Genomic DNA, 17,219 nt, shown 5'->3' with positions numbered 1-17,219 from the left:
CTTTCAATTGAATATACACACTTCTCTCCAAAATTTTGGACAGAAATGGAAGCTTGGAAATCGGTCTAAAATTGGATAGCACAGTGGGATCTAGGCTTGGTTTTTTGATCAATCGTTGCACTATGGCATGTTTAAACAAATTAGGAAATACGCCTGAGGAAAGGCTGCTATTGATAACAGCAAGAACAGATGGCCCTAAAACAGAAATAATCTCTTTAAAAAGAGAAGGTGGGACAACATCAAAAGGAGAACCTAAGGGCTTCAATTGACCAACAATCTCATATAAACAAGATAGAGTCACCGGCTCAAACTGATAAAAAACAGCAGAGCAGGGGAGAACAGCTAAAGGGTCATAAACAGTGAGAGGTATATGAGCCCTAACATTATTCACCTTATCCACAAAGAAGTGCAAAAATTTCTCACATGTCTCAAAAGAAGGTTCCATACAGGCATTCTGTGGAGCATTTAAAACCCTATTTATAATGTCAAATAACACGAGGTTTGTGACAGTTTGACAGAATAATATTTGACATGTACGCTCTTTTGGCATCTTTCATAATAAACTGATAACGACGCCAGCAGTCTTTCAATACTTGAAACGATACATGCAAATTTTCCTTTCTCCACTTGCGCTCAGCTTTCCGGCACTCGCGTCTGGCAGTGCGAGTTGTGTCATTCAGCCAGGGCTCAGATTTCATTTTAGGCTGCCTGGTTTTTAACGGAGCCACAGCATCTAAACAGTTCGGCAGGTGGAATAAAACCAGGAACAGAGCTCCTCCGTATCGGAGGACGCAGATTCAGGAAGATCACATTGACTAAACAAAGCAGAAAAATGTACAGCAGTGGATGGATTAATGACACGACAGCGCCGCACAGAAGCACAGGGTTTATCAGCTTTACAGGGCAAGGTGATGTCAAATATTACAGGCTTATGATCTGAAAACACTGCGTCCAAAATTGTCAAATTCGCCACAGAAAAGTTGAGCGACAGGACAAGATCGACCGTGTGCCCAAGTTCATGCGTCAGTCCAGACACCCACTGCATAAAACTAAGAGTCAATTAGACTTAGAAAGTCCTTCACCATCGGTTTATCAGGACAGCATACATGTATATTAGAACCATAGACACTTGGAATAAGCGACCAAGTAGTGTGATCGACAGTAAGACTTTAGGGACTTTCAAAACTAGATTTTTTTTAAGCAAATTAAGTGGATAGGACTGGTTAGCTTTGCTGGGGTGAATTGTCTGTTTTGGTATAGATTATTCTAATTTATAGTTCGGTCAAGAAAGTTCTATGTATCGTCTGTGTCAGCATTCAGGGCATACAAAATTCCCAGGTTTTTCTCTGTTCGTGCAACAGCAAAGCCAAAAAATTAAATTAGATTCAGAAGGAATGGCCAGCTAAAAAAAAGCTAGAGCTTGGTGCCAAAATCATCATCAGACCTAGCTTAGTGGATCCAGACAAAGTACTGCTACCAATGCTTCAAACCAAGCTTAGAAGCAGTTTGTCAAAGCCCAATTAAAAGACAGAATCTGTTTTACATATTTCTGCCAAACGTTTCTGGGTTTGTCTGAGGCCAAAGTGAAAGAGGGAATAATATTAGTATTGTGATTTCTGATGCATAATTTGATGGTGCGATGAATTACCTCAACAACAGATAACCCACAAAGATTTATTTTATAACTTTCAAGATTGCAATAAAGATACAAATTATAAAAAATTTGTGAAAAATGTATTACGTTTATGCAACTGGATTGTAACATATCCAGAAAATCTTGGAGAAGTGAATGAAAAGTTGCAAATTCCATCAGGAAATTAGGAGCATGGAAAGGGGTTACTAGGGACTTTGGGATGTCAGTATGAAGGTGGGCTACTCTTGATGATTCATACGCACACATCACAAAAATACTAGCTGCCAGACAAAGTTTTGGACCAAAGAAAACAAGTGAGAAAAGCTAGGGAACATATAAGCACATCAATGAATATGTATTGTTTTCTTTATATATACAGTATGTTTAAAAACATTAGATTAACTAAAATTCTTCATGTTAAACTAATATAGAAAAATGTTGTATAAATTGTATAACTTCTTAAATTAAATTTCTTTTCAGTTTTATACTTAAATGTGATATAATGGAGACATTCATGTTTTTTTTTTTACTACATTCATGAATACAAATAAAAACAACTATTCATCATTAAAACAATTTTTCCATAACTTTAAATTTTGCAGACTTGTAATGCAGAAGAAAACAAAACAAGTTCTATATCTTTTGGTTTTAACTCACAAGATTCAGACTGCTTCAACTGCCTTTAAACTGTACTAATTGCAAACTTAGTTACTGTTTCAACATATAAATGTGTTATTCAACTTACTGTGGGGAAGGAAATGGTAAAAGGTAGAATGGCAATTGGCATGATTCTAAAGACTGTCTTCATTGCCTTTAAGTTGGGGTTGTCAACACCAGTCTCTGCTCCCAGCTGGAAAATATAAAAATTGGAAAAATATATATATATTAATTTAGCAGTGCATTTCAGAATGTGCATGTACTCACGTTATATATTTTACAGCATGACCATATGAAAGAGGAAAAAACACTACAAAACATCAAAAGAATATTCCACAATCAAGTATGTACTAAATCAACTGGTGTTTACACTAGCCACGTTCAAAGGTTTTATCAATTATAAATAAATGCATTGATAAATAAGATACTAATAAGTACTGATCAAAAAAATATATCTGTAGAGCCAAAACAATTTAAAAATTAAAGCGGACAACAAAGTACATTAAAACAGAAATGCATGAAGGCATATATTTAAAAACAAGTAAATATCTTTCTAATTAATAGATAAAGCATCAGTTGTTCTGCTAGCCGATATCATATAATTGTGGAAGTATAAACACATTTTTAAACAAACTGTAGAATTTTCAAAATGTTTTCCTATGTTATTAACGGACCCGCACAGTCAATCTCCTTTTAAACTGTCTGAATTTCACAAAAATAATTTGCTTTTAAAAACAACATCAATATGCAGTTTTGCAATGTGCATGTGAAGATGCAGATCAATACTTGAAACCTTTTTGGCTTGATAAATGAATGTATTAGGTATGTTTTGAGGCTTTTTCCTACGTACCCTTTAGCCCCATTGTAAGCTGCAAGACCAGAAAAGGTATTTTTCAAGTTTATTATATAAAAAAAAAAAAAAACACACACTTCACTTTAGAAGATAATTTTATGTAGCAAATTAATAAATACCATGACTGTGAAGAAATAACCTCAGCTTGAAAACTACTCATCTTATCCTTTAAAATCCCAATTACAAATATAATCTGTGCAAGATTTATCATATATTGTTAAACGACCATTAAACTCTCACCATAGTGTAACACTAAGTGTTGCACCATTTCAGTTTCCGCCCAAGAAGGGGTTGTGACTTGTGAACTCTACATATCAGCATAGTTATACTGCCGGGCACTGGAGAGTGGCGACATGTCGTATGTGAATTACAGCAAGCAATTAAGAATTTCATTGTCCTATGTACATGTGACAATGCTGTCCTTATAATATATTTAGCTCCCACCTACTGATGAAGTTAATCCAAAGCCATATTGAAAAGATATGATTCCACAACAAAACAGAAAACAATCTGATAAATAATATTGAACCTGGAATCATCTTAGGCATATTATTTACATTTACTCATATATGACCTATACTAAAGGAACTAATGTTAAAACATTACTTATTACCACTGAAATTATTAACACATGACTGTTATCAATATATCATTGCTGCTATTATTAGTAGGGGCCAGAGCATGCTCTTACTTTTGAGGAAACCTGGGTTATTTTATTGGTCCAACACACTGGTGAGAATGTTCCACCAGTCCACAGCTCCCAGTGTACAGTTCTACCCTGATGTCTGCTAGAGAAACAACACCAAATCAGGTGATGCTTGATGCCCGATTAGACTGGCAAGGAGACTAAACTTGGATTCACTGGGGATGGTGGTAGAAAAGAGGATAATGGCAAAATTATAGGGCATCAGGACTAATGTTGTTCATTCCCCCATGAAGTGTTGCCCTGGGGCAAAGCAAAACTTCCTCAAATCACTGCAAAGAACCTGCAAGAAGGTTCTGTTAGCACCAAAGTAGTGGTGTAGAAGTCCACTGTGTAGTGTTGTTTGAACAAGTATGCTCTGCTTTGAAAAGTTACCTACAATATAATTACAAAAGTAAACATCATAAATATGCAATATTTATACTTAGATAAGCCAGAGGTATTGGCAAATCAACTGCTATGATCATTAAAGAAAATGGAACACTGGCTATAATCGCCAAAGGTACATTTGGTGATAAAAAGGAGAAGCATCTGAAGAAAAGAACACTTTGTCAACTGTTAAGCATGTGGGTGGACCTATTTTATAAAGGGGCTCCAAGTAAGTCAGTGGGGTAGGAGGTATTGAAAAGGTAAAAAATGAACTGCATTAAGTATCATCAATTCCTGGAAGCTAAGGTTGTATTAGTAGTATTGTTACATAGTCTCAAAGTCAATGACGGTAAAGAAGCCAAAAAAATGTTGGATATTATAATAAGTTAACAATCCAAAGACACCTCAAAATCACCCATAAGTTAACTTAAGAAATGAAAGATTGAGACGTTGACATGGCCTTAACAATCTCCAGACTTGAATATTATTGAAAATTTGCAAGGAAGTTTCAAATACGCACTACATTCAAGACAACCCTTTTTGGGCTTAAAGCATTCAGCAAGGTAGAGGTGTGGTAGAGGAGGATGTTGCCCAACATCTGGAGGCTGCAATTCCCCAAACTTCTGTATGTACCATATTTTATGCTTACTTTTTTCCAATCTGTTTTATTTGGCAAATAAATAATAATTGCACATTAAAATGTACTGAAATAGGTTGTGTTTAAACTGTTGCTTCCTGCAGAGATTGTGACAATTTCTTTTCATTTAGAAAAATCAACAAAATGTAATTGAAGCAGAGGTACACAACAGCAGAGTACATTTTTCCTTAATCTTTTCAAATCATGAACTGTTTAAAACAATTTGAAATAAAAAAAACGGTCATATACCTATATACCTTTCTTTGCTTGATTGTGAGACAGATCTTCTGGCACTATCTCCTTTGACCATATGTTCTGGTTTTGCTATCTGATTTAACCATTCAAGACTACAGTTTTTTCACATCAAGCAGTGTTGGGATATGATAAACGTGTGGTAATACCGGAGACAGGATCACTGAAATATGTTAATTTTATAAACTGCTCAAGAGCAAGAATGCTCCTCTGCCTTTGAGAAAAGATTACTTTGTTCACTTAAAATTAAAAAACAAAAAAATGTTGCTTGTTGAGAAATAAATTAAAGTAATTCATGATTTCATTGGTTACATAATTACAGGCTACATTGAAAATACTGTATTAAAGTTTAATTAAATTTATTTAGCTATTCACTTCCTTAACGTACATTATCCATGGTAGAGTTTAGTATTACAAAGAATGAACATGAAGGAAATATACAGCAAAAAATAATGTACAAATATTTTTAAATTCAGTTTATGAGCTGCCCTTCATTTTCCACACAATTGGGATTTTATGCTTTTATTACCATTGGCATCTAAGGTAAACCAAAAAAAAAATGGACACTCACACTTGGAATGTGCGATATGTATCGTTGACAATAATATCTTAATTGTTGTTTTAATAATGTGTGAGCTGAAATGATCAAGTATGTCACTCACTTTACAAAAAACAAAAATGCACCTCTTTGTCTGCATTATGAAGTTGCAGCAGGTGATGACACAAGGGAAGGAGCAGAAAAGGAAAAAAAACTCTTTTAGCAGCTTTAAAAAAAACCGAAAACACAGGAATTCAGAGAAGGCGAGTCCCTGCACAATGCCATTGAAAAAGAGATTAACAGCTGCTTGATGATATAGGATAGGATGATTTTTGTTCTCTCTTGTATGCTGCACAATTCACCTTACAGCAGAGCACTTTATGCTTATCGAGACTGTAATGTTGATGACCTGTAGTTCAATCATGATTAGTATTTTATTCCCTTTGGATCTGTATCTTGTTTAAATTAAAGGTAAGTGTCTGTTGAAAAGGCTCTCATTAAAAGTTCTGTTGGTCTTGGTGCAATTTTTTGTGTAAATACTGTGGGCAACTTTGAAATAGTTTACCCATACTTGCACTGTTTGAACTCGGTAATACTTTGGTGATTTTAATGTTTTTGTGTTATTTTACTTCAGTTTTTAAGTAAAAAAATAAGACCAATTTTCCTTAAATCTCATTAGTAAAGGTACAATTAATATCCTATTAACAAGACCAAGCTAGATCAATAAGATGTAGATCAATAAGACTTTTACAAATACATTTTTAAAAGATGTAAAGTATAGTCTAATTGCCGTTATCGTTGAAGTCTCAGAAAATAAAGATATAATATTTTTGCCAATATCGCACGCCCCTGACACTTTAAAAAAAATCTATTTCACGCTGCCTATGCCTTGCTGATCAAAACTATTGATAAACAGCAAGAGTGGAACTGTTTATTGCAGTGGAGTCCAGGCATTTAAACAAATTAAATGAGCAATTAACAAATGCTGTGGCCTGCATAAGGTTGTTTTATTTATCAACATTTTTATTGGAGCATCCTGTAACTTGGCAAAAGTTTTTATGAGAATAATGAATTTGCAGAATTACACCTTCAATAAAATAAAAATCAAATCATTTTTAGGAAACAAAATTATATGTGTATAATACAAATACAATAGCTACTATTTACATGTAACATTCTTTAAATTACTCTTATTCTTTATCTATCCTTAAGACCCTGGTCAAACTTTCTTACAACTTATAGTTTTAAAATATTTATAGAGACCTACACAAATGCCATTTTTTCTTCTGAAAAACAACTTTCAACATGCAAAATGAATAATATTTAAGTATATTTAAACTTTCTTCTTGTAACCTTTTGAACATATTTCTATTCAGAAAAACAGACAAGTTTGAAGTTACTTGATACACACTTGTGTTCAAGCAGCTTTGTTTTGATCTAATGTACCTCTATAATGGCGAACATCGTGCCAGTCACTGCCATGGGGAGAATATAATAGGGGTCAGCCATAGTGAGATCAGTAAACCACAATGTTCCACCAGTCTGCATGCTGGGAACTGGCAAATAAGCCATCTTCCGAAGTGCAACAAAAAATGAGATAAAGACAGGTGCCTGTAGAACAAAAAGAAAAATAATTCAGAGAAAGTCGACTTATTATTCAAAAGAAGAGACAGTATGGGCCAAGGGAACTTTTCTCCTACATAACTAACTAAATGTGTATGTAGAAAATCTTAATTGTCCATAAGGATGTTACACATTCTGAAAGTAACACTTTTATAATCAGTTACAAAATATTTTAAAAGCAAAAAACAAGAAGCAAATTAAAATACCAGGTAATGACATGTTAAGCCACATTTATCAGTTTACAGACCTCTTATAATCCCTGTGACTATTAAAAACTGCTGCAATCAAAATCAGTGGTTCAATTTGCACAAAATCCATCATACAGAGTGTGCAACATCCTAGTCAGACATGACTTAAAAACAAGGAACAAGAAACCATTTACTGGTCCTAAGCAGATCTAGCACATGGAGGTCATAAGCATCAGGTTAAAAACCCATAGCTGGTATTAGGACTCTGCCTTACAGTTTAATTTTGCCCATACAGCCAAGCTCTCCACAATGGTGTGACAAACTGTGCGGTATATTACTAGTACCATTTTCAAAAATCTTACAAGTTTGGGGATGTGACTGGCTAAGGGCAGGAACTTTATTCACCAGGACATTCCCATTAACTGTCAGGGGTGCACTGGTGGACATGTGTGAGTCTGCCGCAAAAAAAAAGTCAATTACTACAAGTTCTTTGAAAGCTCATGCAGTTTGTACGCTCAAAAGGGACTGCCAAAACACAGAGCATAAATAGAGAAAACTAACATAACAATACACTATTAAAATTCTGGGATGCAATAACAACAATCTAACCTGAAAATCAGTCTTATTTCTCCAAAATTATTAATGGCAACGAAGGATAGAATACTATTTTCAACTAATTAACATTTAGTAAACCTACCTCTGCCTGAAGAAAATAAATTCCTTAAACATGAAGGAATAACTTACTCAACTCAAACTGTTAAGTCCCTACAAGCTTTTTCAAAATTCAGACTGCTTAATTGAGAGCATAAGAGACACAGTTTACTGGTCTCTCAAGATCTTGCAGCTTCTTATGAAATTAAATACTGTTCTTGAAGCATTTTTGAAGTTTTGCATCCAAAATACAAGTTTTCCATAGTCGCCCCGACCAAACTCTGAACAGTTTTAATCTTTTCTTAATTTGCAGCCAATGTTAACATGTAGATCAACCTATACTTAGCCAAACTGATTTTTAATGATGGTTTTTAAGCAAAGCAAACCACTGTTCTTCAGTGGAACTCTCTTTTTTACCCCCAGAGTCCATTATGTAAAGTAAAAAAAAAAAAAAAAACTTATATAAATGCTTTGTGAGAAAAAGTCTTACTTGCACTAAGGGAACTAAGAACCCTCGAAGTGGATTAACATTATGCTTCTTCTGGTACATCATCATATCAGAGTATGCTTTGGAGACTAAAATATAAGTGTAAAGTAGATAAAAAAGAAAAATTAGCTGCAGAAATATGGGTGAAAATAAACATCTTTGTGAAAATCTACAAAGCAGGAACAACAGAACGGTACCACTGCTGACAAAAAACAAGAGTTCTAAAGCAAACACAGAAAATGAAGAATCATTCAGCTCAAACTCACATTCAAATTTGTTACCACTTCGCTTAGCCTCATTCATCCGGTCACCTATTTTTGTCATTTCAGGAAGATGGTTATTCAGTTTTATAGCCTCTCGCTGGCCCTTCACAATGAGTGGAAAGATCAAGCATCTGGCTGTAACAGTACCTACATTAAAATATGAGAATAGAAATAGCTCTAAATAAGAGAAGTACTTTTATAAATATATATTTTTAAATGCTGACTCACAAGTATTCACACACTCACCAAACACAATGGCCCCCCACCAGGGTAGCCCAACACCTACATGAAGAAATTCTAAGAGGTTCTGGATAAGCCCCACAGGAGTATACGCTCCCAGGCCTAGCTCTACCAGACTAGTTTCTGTGCCTGCTACTGTGTCCAGAAGAGTTGGTGCTGTCTCTACAAGTTGTTCAAGTACAGGAACATCAGATTTTGGCAGCCCTTCGACTGGCACCTGAGAAAACAGAAATAATCATCACTAGAACATCTCATTAGACTGTATTCACTTGCAGTCTCTGTTAACCTTGAAACAAGTCACTCTTAAATTGAAAATTTTCTTTGCAAATGTCAGGTTCACGTCACTTTCACAGACCTGAAACTTGCTAAAGGGGAAATGGCTATTAAGCCTTTATGATTTCAAGAGAGTGCATGCAAGTAGAAAAATAAATGGGAAATTCGCTGCTTTAATTCTATTATATTTAAATGATTATTATACATAACAGGGCAATATATTGTGTTTAATACATAACATTTGCATTAAGTCAGTGATAAAAGCTTGTAACATTACTGTTTTTGGAGCCTGGAGGTTACAGTTACATGGAAAAAGATAAAAGCCTACATCCACAGTAAATGTACCATACCTACACAATCAAGGGAGAAAACACAGTTTGAGTGCTTTGTCCCTTTTCCTCCAAACTGAAAAAGTGCTCTTGTACCTTTGATGCATCTTGTGATAAAATAAATTGGTGGCTTCATGTGATCATTTTTGATTAGTTTGATTAATACCTGTACAATTATTAACAAAAGATGGTAGTGACAAGAAGCCATGCAATTGGTATGCAGGCTTACAAAAGATAAATACGATAGACACAGAAGCATTCACTAACATCTGACAGGGTTAATTTCAAGGTAGCCTTTGTGGACAACATTTGTTGAGGCAAAGATACTCATTGGTATCAATAACGTCTTTCACCTTACTCTTAAACCACACTCAAAACATTTTGCAGAACTTATCTGTCCTATAAAAATCCACCACCATTAAAAAAAACTCTCAAAAGACATCATAAACAAGAGAAACTGTTAATTTTCTAACTGCATACTTGAAGAACAAAGTTTTTCAGTTTATTTTAATGACAACCTTCAGCTTAGGATACAAAGGTCAGTAAAATGAAAATGTTAAAATATTTCTTAATAATTTATTTCAGTATAGGTGTCATAAAACTAGTGTAGGGCGATATGCACTTGAATTGATATTGCATATATTAAATTGATATTGGTATTTACAGGTTTTCTATACAGAGTTCAAAACATGGCACTTTCTCAAAATATGAAATATTACCAAAGGAAACAGCTATTTTATTTTCAGAATGCAACAATTTCAAAAAATGTGTGCCTCAATGAAACAGCTTGAATAGCATGTTTACTCCAACCATTTTTGTTTTACATTTCTTATGCTTACTTTTATGTTTCCATTGTGTATTGTCTGCTTTGCCGTCATCAGCGTCTGACAGTCAACAGCACAGGACATACAAAAGTTTGCAGTTGATCAAGTCATATTTTGCAGCCAATGTTCTTAAAAGCTTCTTGAATCCTTCCTTCTCTACAAAATCAACTGGTACTTTACAAGGTCGGCACCAAGGAAGAATTTGTAAGGGGATTCATTAAATTCTAATGAAAGCAGCGATATTCCAGTGGAAACAGAGCACTTTTAAATACTCCAAAAATATTTACTTTCACTTTAAATCTGAATAAACTGTGAGGTAACATCTCCCTATTAAAATTTTACATAATAAAATCATGCAGATTTTTATTTCATGAATTGGTTATTTTATTATCCTATGACTATCTGCTACTTATTGTTGTACATTTGACAGATTTAAAGATCACTGAGGCCTCATTTATAAAGCTTATAAAGCTAAACAAGGATCGAAATGTGCATACACAGCTTCCCATGCAATGGTCAGGATTTATAAAAGAAAACTTGATGGGGAAACATGCGTATATTTACAACGGTTCTGACTCATGTATATGCAACATTTTAGAGAAACTGAGAAATGATGCCACCCTTGAGTCAAGAAGGGAAATGAAGCCAAACCAGCTAAATGACAACTTGGATGCATAATAATATGTATCAACAAGCCGTTATTATAATGAGCATTGATATGACAAACATATTACACCTCAAAAGTGACCAATATGATGTATATATTTTAGTTCCCTTTTAAAAGAGCCAATACTGCATATTTCAAATCAAGAATGTTTTTGGTTATTCAGTTATTCATCAGTTTGCATCAGATACCTGTTGTCATTTCTCTGGGAACTTACGTCAGTCAAGCTTCACTCCATCATGCCCACTGTATCATTAATTGCCTGGCGAGGAGCTACAACCAGTTTTTGCATGGTGTGAGTGTACATCCACAAAACAATTTAATTTTACCAAATTAAAAAAATACAAGTTTCAGAGGTTTTCCTAACTTAGTCGAAGTGGTTTACTGCACACATATTGTAATAAGGGCAAGTAGCGAAAATGACACTTCTTTTGTTAACTGGGAGCAGTTACATTCCATTAACACACAAGTCTCATGGAATGCCAAGATGAGACTGACAAATGTCATGGTTCAGTGGCATAGGACAACCCATGATTCATGCCAATAGGGACTCTGCTCTGTTGGGCTCTTGAGCAAGTTCCTTAACCTGCAATTGCTGAGCACTTTGAGTAGTGAGAAAAGCGCTATATGAATGCAAAGGATTATTCTTATTATTTATTTTTAAGTAGCTTTGACAGACAGGAGGGTACTGTACATTGTGGCTGGCTTATTGGTAAGGTAAATGGGTGAATCGTCAGTTTTTCATATGGCCTGTACTATTCATTGTAACAGCAATCATGTGATTATACATACCAGTCAATAGCAGCTGCCCACTCAGCCTTGCACCTTTCTCTGATCCCTAGGAGAGGCCCTATAATGCCTTGCATGACCTTGAGCTCTCAGTTGTGGCTGTGTCTCGATGAGTCAGGTGGGAAGCTGATCTACCAGTACATATGCTGTGTCGTGACTGCATATGTACGAGACTGATTCGCATGTTTTATATATTGATGTTTCAGCACGGTGTTTCACGTACACATATTTACAAGGTAATTTTGACTTAAAAACGTCCAATTTATATAGAAATATTTTTCATTTTTTTAGTGGATTCATATTTTCACACTCAAATCCACAGGAAGTTTTTTAAATGAAGTCCCAGGACCATAGATTTACAAATGTTAGTGCACAACAAATGAAGTAAATGTTGAATATCCATTACTGATTAGGAATCTCAATTCACCTACTAAGCAACCATACATACTAAAAATGAAAATAAAATGGCCAGTAAAGCAGTTTACCCCATACATGAACAAAGAATAATTCACACAAAAAAAATTAAAAAAAAACTATGAAGGCTGCCATTCTTATTTCTGCTTGTGACATTTCAGTAATGGAAAAACCATTAAATGGACAGAAGAGGGCTTACACAGTGTGGATGACTCAATTCAGTGTGATGGGAATTACTGGTTAGTGTAGTTGACCACTGACAAAGTACATGTACTTTTGAGCCCCAAATTAGGTAGGCAAAAATGCAGTTCGCAAATACGATACAGTAAGTCACTGCAGCTGTTATCTCGTTTCAAGTGTGGCTTGTAAATGGTGAAAATTTAATGGGGCACATTTAGCAGGGGAGATGGAGAACATTGCAGGTGTCAGCAAGTGCCTGGATGGCCTCTTCATATGCAGTACCATGATCATCTATCTTTAGATGTTGTACAGCTTGAAACGTCATCCCTAGTAAAAACCAAACAATCCTCAAACGGCAGCACTAACCCTACCTGTTCTACATGGTTCCTCTTCTGGTCCTCGCTCCATTTTTTTCATGTTCACTTATGCCAGACAACACAGGCAGAGTCGACTAAAACATGCTTAGAAAGAGTGCTGGAGACTGCAGATTCTATTTAGCATACAAAAGTAGTAGTAGACAATCAAAAAAAAATGCTAAACATCATGATACTGACTTCTGCACACTGATTCTTAGTAAATATCAAATTGATTTAAAAATTCAAAATTCAACATACGGCCCAGCCCTACATACAACTGTCATTTTTTATGTAATGTCCATTGTGCCCAATATAAGTCCCCCAGTACTTAAAAAGAGCATGGATTCCTTTGTGTGTTGGGGGAAAAGCATTTTGGACACACCACCTCCCTTCATGCACCATCTGCTGCTCCTCTTCATCTGACTTAAACATCTCTCTGCTCATTGCCTCTTTGAGTGGTGTAAACATGTGGGAATCATCACTAGGGCCGAGTCTGGCAGATGTGAAGCACACTCGATGTGCAAGTTCTTGATGGTTGCAACTGTTACATTTGCAGTATGGAGCCAAGAACTGTCATGCTGCCACCAACACACCTGGATTTGTTTATATGACAAAGATGGATTCTAAGAAGGTCTAAACATGGCACTGCTGACTGTTCCCTCAGAGCAAGTAGTACTCCAAAAATGACATCTCCTTCCTCCCAAAACAGAGTCTGCATCACCTGCTCTGCATGGATGGTGCCCTTCCTTGTTTACTCTCTGGATTTCTAGCTGGTGGTAGTGAACCCAGGTTTCGTCTGAAGTTACAATTCTTGCTGGGAAGTTATCACCTTCTGCTTCAAAGACCTGCAGATGTTGTTGACAGCCATCAACACATCGTTGTTTCAACGCTGAAGTCACACTCTGTGGCATCCACCTTACAGACACTTTGTGGATGTACAGCACATCATGGATGATGTAGTGTGCTTAACCAAGACTGAAGTTCAGAAGAGCGGCTATTTCATCCATCATCACTCGACAATTTTCCATTACAATGCATTTAACTTCTGCTGTCGACTCTGGTGTTGATACTCGGTATCTGACCCAGCCAAATGGAGAGGCTATCACAGAACTCACACCATTTTGGAACTTCCTACTCCACCTTTACACTTGCTGGAGTGACAGATATGCATCACTGTACTGAACCTTAATTTGCAGATGAATTTTAATAGGTTTCACCCCTTCACTGCTGAAAAAGAGGATGAGGGAATACTGCTCCTCTTTGGTGCTCTCCACTGGGGCTGCCATTTTTGCAGTTACTATGGGGTCACATTTAGGTGACACGTCTAGCAATTATCAGTCATAGCCTTCATTTACATAATCTTAGTGAGTTGGAGGCAGTCTGCAGTGTACTCCAATGAAGTTGGTCATGTAATGTGACATATCCAGCAATTCAGTCCAACTAGTTTGATTTTATCATTAGCTGAATGGGCAAGCTCTGACAACCTATGAATGTTCATCTGGAAATACAAAGCATAGAATGTAGCGACAAGGAATAAGGAACAAGTGTGTTTTGGACCTTGAAAACAGATGAAAGGCTTGTCTTTCTGATATCTTGTGTCTTACATACTATGACAATGGAAAAATCTACACTTGCACTACCTGTCAACCCACTGAATGGCGCCAGCTCGATCAGGCAGCACAAGGGCTTTTGATCTCACAAACAGAACAACGGCTCATAACAAGTTGGTGTACCTGTTAACCCTTTGTACAGCAGCATATCTGCCAGGAAGCACATTTTTGGCAGTCTAAAAAAAAGGGTGAGAACGACTAGGCTGGAAGGTCAGCACATGATCACTAAATGTAATATAGCAAGCAATTTTCAGTTATGTTAATTGGCATAGTTTAGCAATGAGATCAATGACTGTTATATGACATACCCCATGACTAGAAGTCATGTAATGTGACATTGGCTTGTCTTCACCATTCTTCCACTTGCTGGACTCTCCTAATGTCTTTGCTAATGATGTTGCCAATTAACATGACAATAGTGCAGTGTCTTATATCTTCTATCCCAATTTCAAGGTTTTCATTTGATTCACCCTATATATTGCCCTAAAATCAGCAAACAGGATGTATATTAATATAGTATTTACTTGTATAAATATAACTGGAAACTCCCATGAATGTAGTAGCCTACATATACTGAAGACGGCACTCATTATTTCAGAATAGGCCAGTCATTTTTTCTCTGGAGAAAGATTAAAATTTACATTTAACTTACCTGGGAGCTGCTGTGGCGTACAGCCATTGAAGATACCAAAACACGAGGGCCATGGTGACATTTCATGAAGTCAGTTCTGATCAAATGCGTACTAGATCTACCGTGTTGAGAGTGAATCCATGACAGCTGCCGGTGAGAAATCTGTAAAAGTGAAATAATGCAATCCCTTTATTTTAGAAATGCCAGCTTAAGATAAAATATTGTTATAATAATATAAGTGGGTCTTAGTGCAAATACTATCCCTGTTAGCACTTATATAGCTACTATTTATGATACAGGTGGCAAACACCATATTCCATACCTTTATATAGGATATAGTAGAACTGTTTGTGTAACATATTTTAATAAATGGAGCACAGACAGATTAAGGGACTTGTGAAAGGTCTCAAGTTTGGTGGGTCTGTGACTGGGAGGCAGCAAATAGAATGAAAATTAAGGTCCAGTGCTTTTAAAATTACAACGCAGCGTGTGAAATACTAGTGTTGTACCAGCAAAAACTAAACACTTTACATAATAAAACTGGTGTTAGTAACTGTCAGTTGTAAACAGATGAACAACAAACAGGCACGATGTCCAAAACTGATTCTGGCCTTACATCCTTCGCTGCTTTGAAAGGCGCGGAGTCTCAGGGACGTGAACTGGAACATAATGGCTACAAATGTATTAAAAATTAATTTAGTTAAGTTTCATGCACAGAGTGTGACTTGAAGGTGACTACGTACGAAACATAAAACTTCTCCAGTTATCAGAATTAAAACTCTGAGGTAACACTGCTAAACTTAGAGGTTTTGCACGTGCTGCAAATTTTAACAAACTACTTATTTTATTTTAGGAAGCCAGGTCTGTGGTCTGTTTATGTCCCATACCTATATATAAAACGAGCGTTATTTCAAAACAAACATGCAGTTAGTTGTTTAATTGAACAGTACAGGAAGTAGCACTGTAATAATACATTTAGAAGGTGCAAGGTGACCCACGTGGATCTACCATCTATAACCAACGACAGCAATTCTTGAGGTATGATATTACTGTTACTTGTATTTTACTGTTACCGGTTGAATTTTCCTAAACGAACAACACTGAATTTAGTAAGTTAACACCAAAACGTTTAATAATGTACACAGAGCCCGCCATCCAAGCACAGCTAAAACATTCTTTATTACGCATATTATTAAAACACTTCCTAAACATATAACCATGTTTAATGTACTACCTTGGCATGACCATCTTTAAAGAAAAATAATACAGAGTTTTCTTTATTCCCACAAATATATCGGCATAAGGCGCTCCAATTCGTCCTTCCTCTGAGCGCCGCCATCTTGAAAAGGTCATGCCGAGGTTACAAGCTACGGCAACACGCAAAAGACAAACAGCGCCGACTTGAAAAAAGAGAACGCAGACAGAAGCGTCTAGCATTCATTTTTTCTTTCAGGTGCACCCACAACATCTTACAATGTTTAGATCTCGACTTTACAATGTTCATCCCAAAACACAGCATTTTTTTCTTTTAGCTGCTCCCTAGTATATTTTGTATACTGTATGTGTTTTGCTGTCAGTAGAAGCCATTGTATCAAAACAGAATTCATGTGCAGTTGTAGAAGTCTTTAGACAGCATATCATTCACATACCCTCAACTATTTAGACTGGGCCAGTTTAATACTAATGACAAGTGAACCAGGGAGACCTAAGGTCTTAAAATAAAGCACTCCAGGTACAAAAAAACAACAGTAAACTCTCCACCGGTTGTTTAAAAACGTAAGAACTTACACTTGATTGTGATTTGTGAATGTGTATGTAATCTGTCCTGGGGGATTATCAATAGATGGGCTTGCGAGGGCTGTGCTTTAATTACAATTTGTTTCTGCCCATTAGTAAAGCGCACACCAGGCTGCTGCTACCTATAATTTTTTAATTTCCAGAACATATAAGGTAATAAGGTTTCGATTCAGACCAAGATTGATGTAAGGATGTAAAAGCTATGCTTGCTTATGGTTGCAGGTTTTGTCTATTTGATGATCTTCTCCACTGTTGATG

General features: G+C 36.0%; 1 protein-coding gene across 1 annotated transcript in view; it reads right to left on the bottom strand.

Annotated features, from left to right (window-relative positions):
* Positions 1–16,542, bottom strand: part of oxa1l (OXA1L mitochondrial inner membrane protein) — a 30,935-nt gene extending 14,393 nt beyond the window's left edge. Inside the window, exons 1-7 of the mRNA XM_028793631.2 lie at positions 16,399–16,542; positions 15,186–15,326; positions 9,101–9,311; positions 8,858–9,001; positions 8,595–8,680; positions 7,089–7,253; positions 2,379–2,483 (exon numbers count right to left, since the gene is read on the bottom strand). Of these exons, the coding sequence (XP_028649464.2) occupies positions 2,379–2,483; positions 7,089–7,253; positions 8,595–8,680; positions 8,858–9,001; positions 9,101–9,311; positions 15,186–15,326; positions 16,399–16,503 (957 nt within the window). The 5' untranslated portion in view covers positions 16,504–16,542. The remainder of the gene's footprint in view (positions 1–2,378; positions 2,484–7,088; positions 7,254–8,594; positions 8,681–8,857; positions 9,002–9,100; positions 9,312–15,185; positions 15,327–16,398) is intronic.
* Positions 16,543–17,219: the final 677 nt, after the last annotated feature.

This window comes from Erpetoichthys calabaricus, chromosome 2 (assembly GCF_900747795.2).
Source record: "Erpetoichthys calabaricus chromosome 2, fErpCal1.3, whole genome shotgun sequence".
Lineage (NCBI taxonomy): Eukaryota > Metazoa > Chordata > Cladistia > Polypteriformes > Polypteridae > Erpetoichthys > Erpetoichthys calabaricus.
This window is presented reverse-complemented; position numbering and strand designations above follow the sequence as displayed.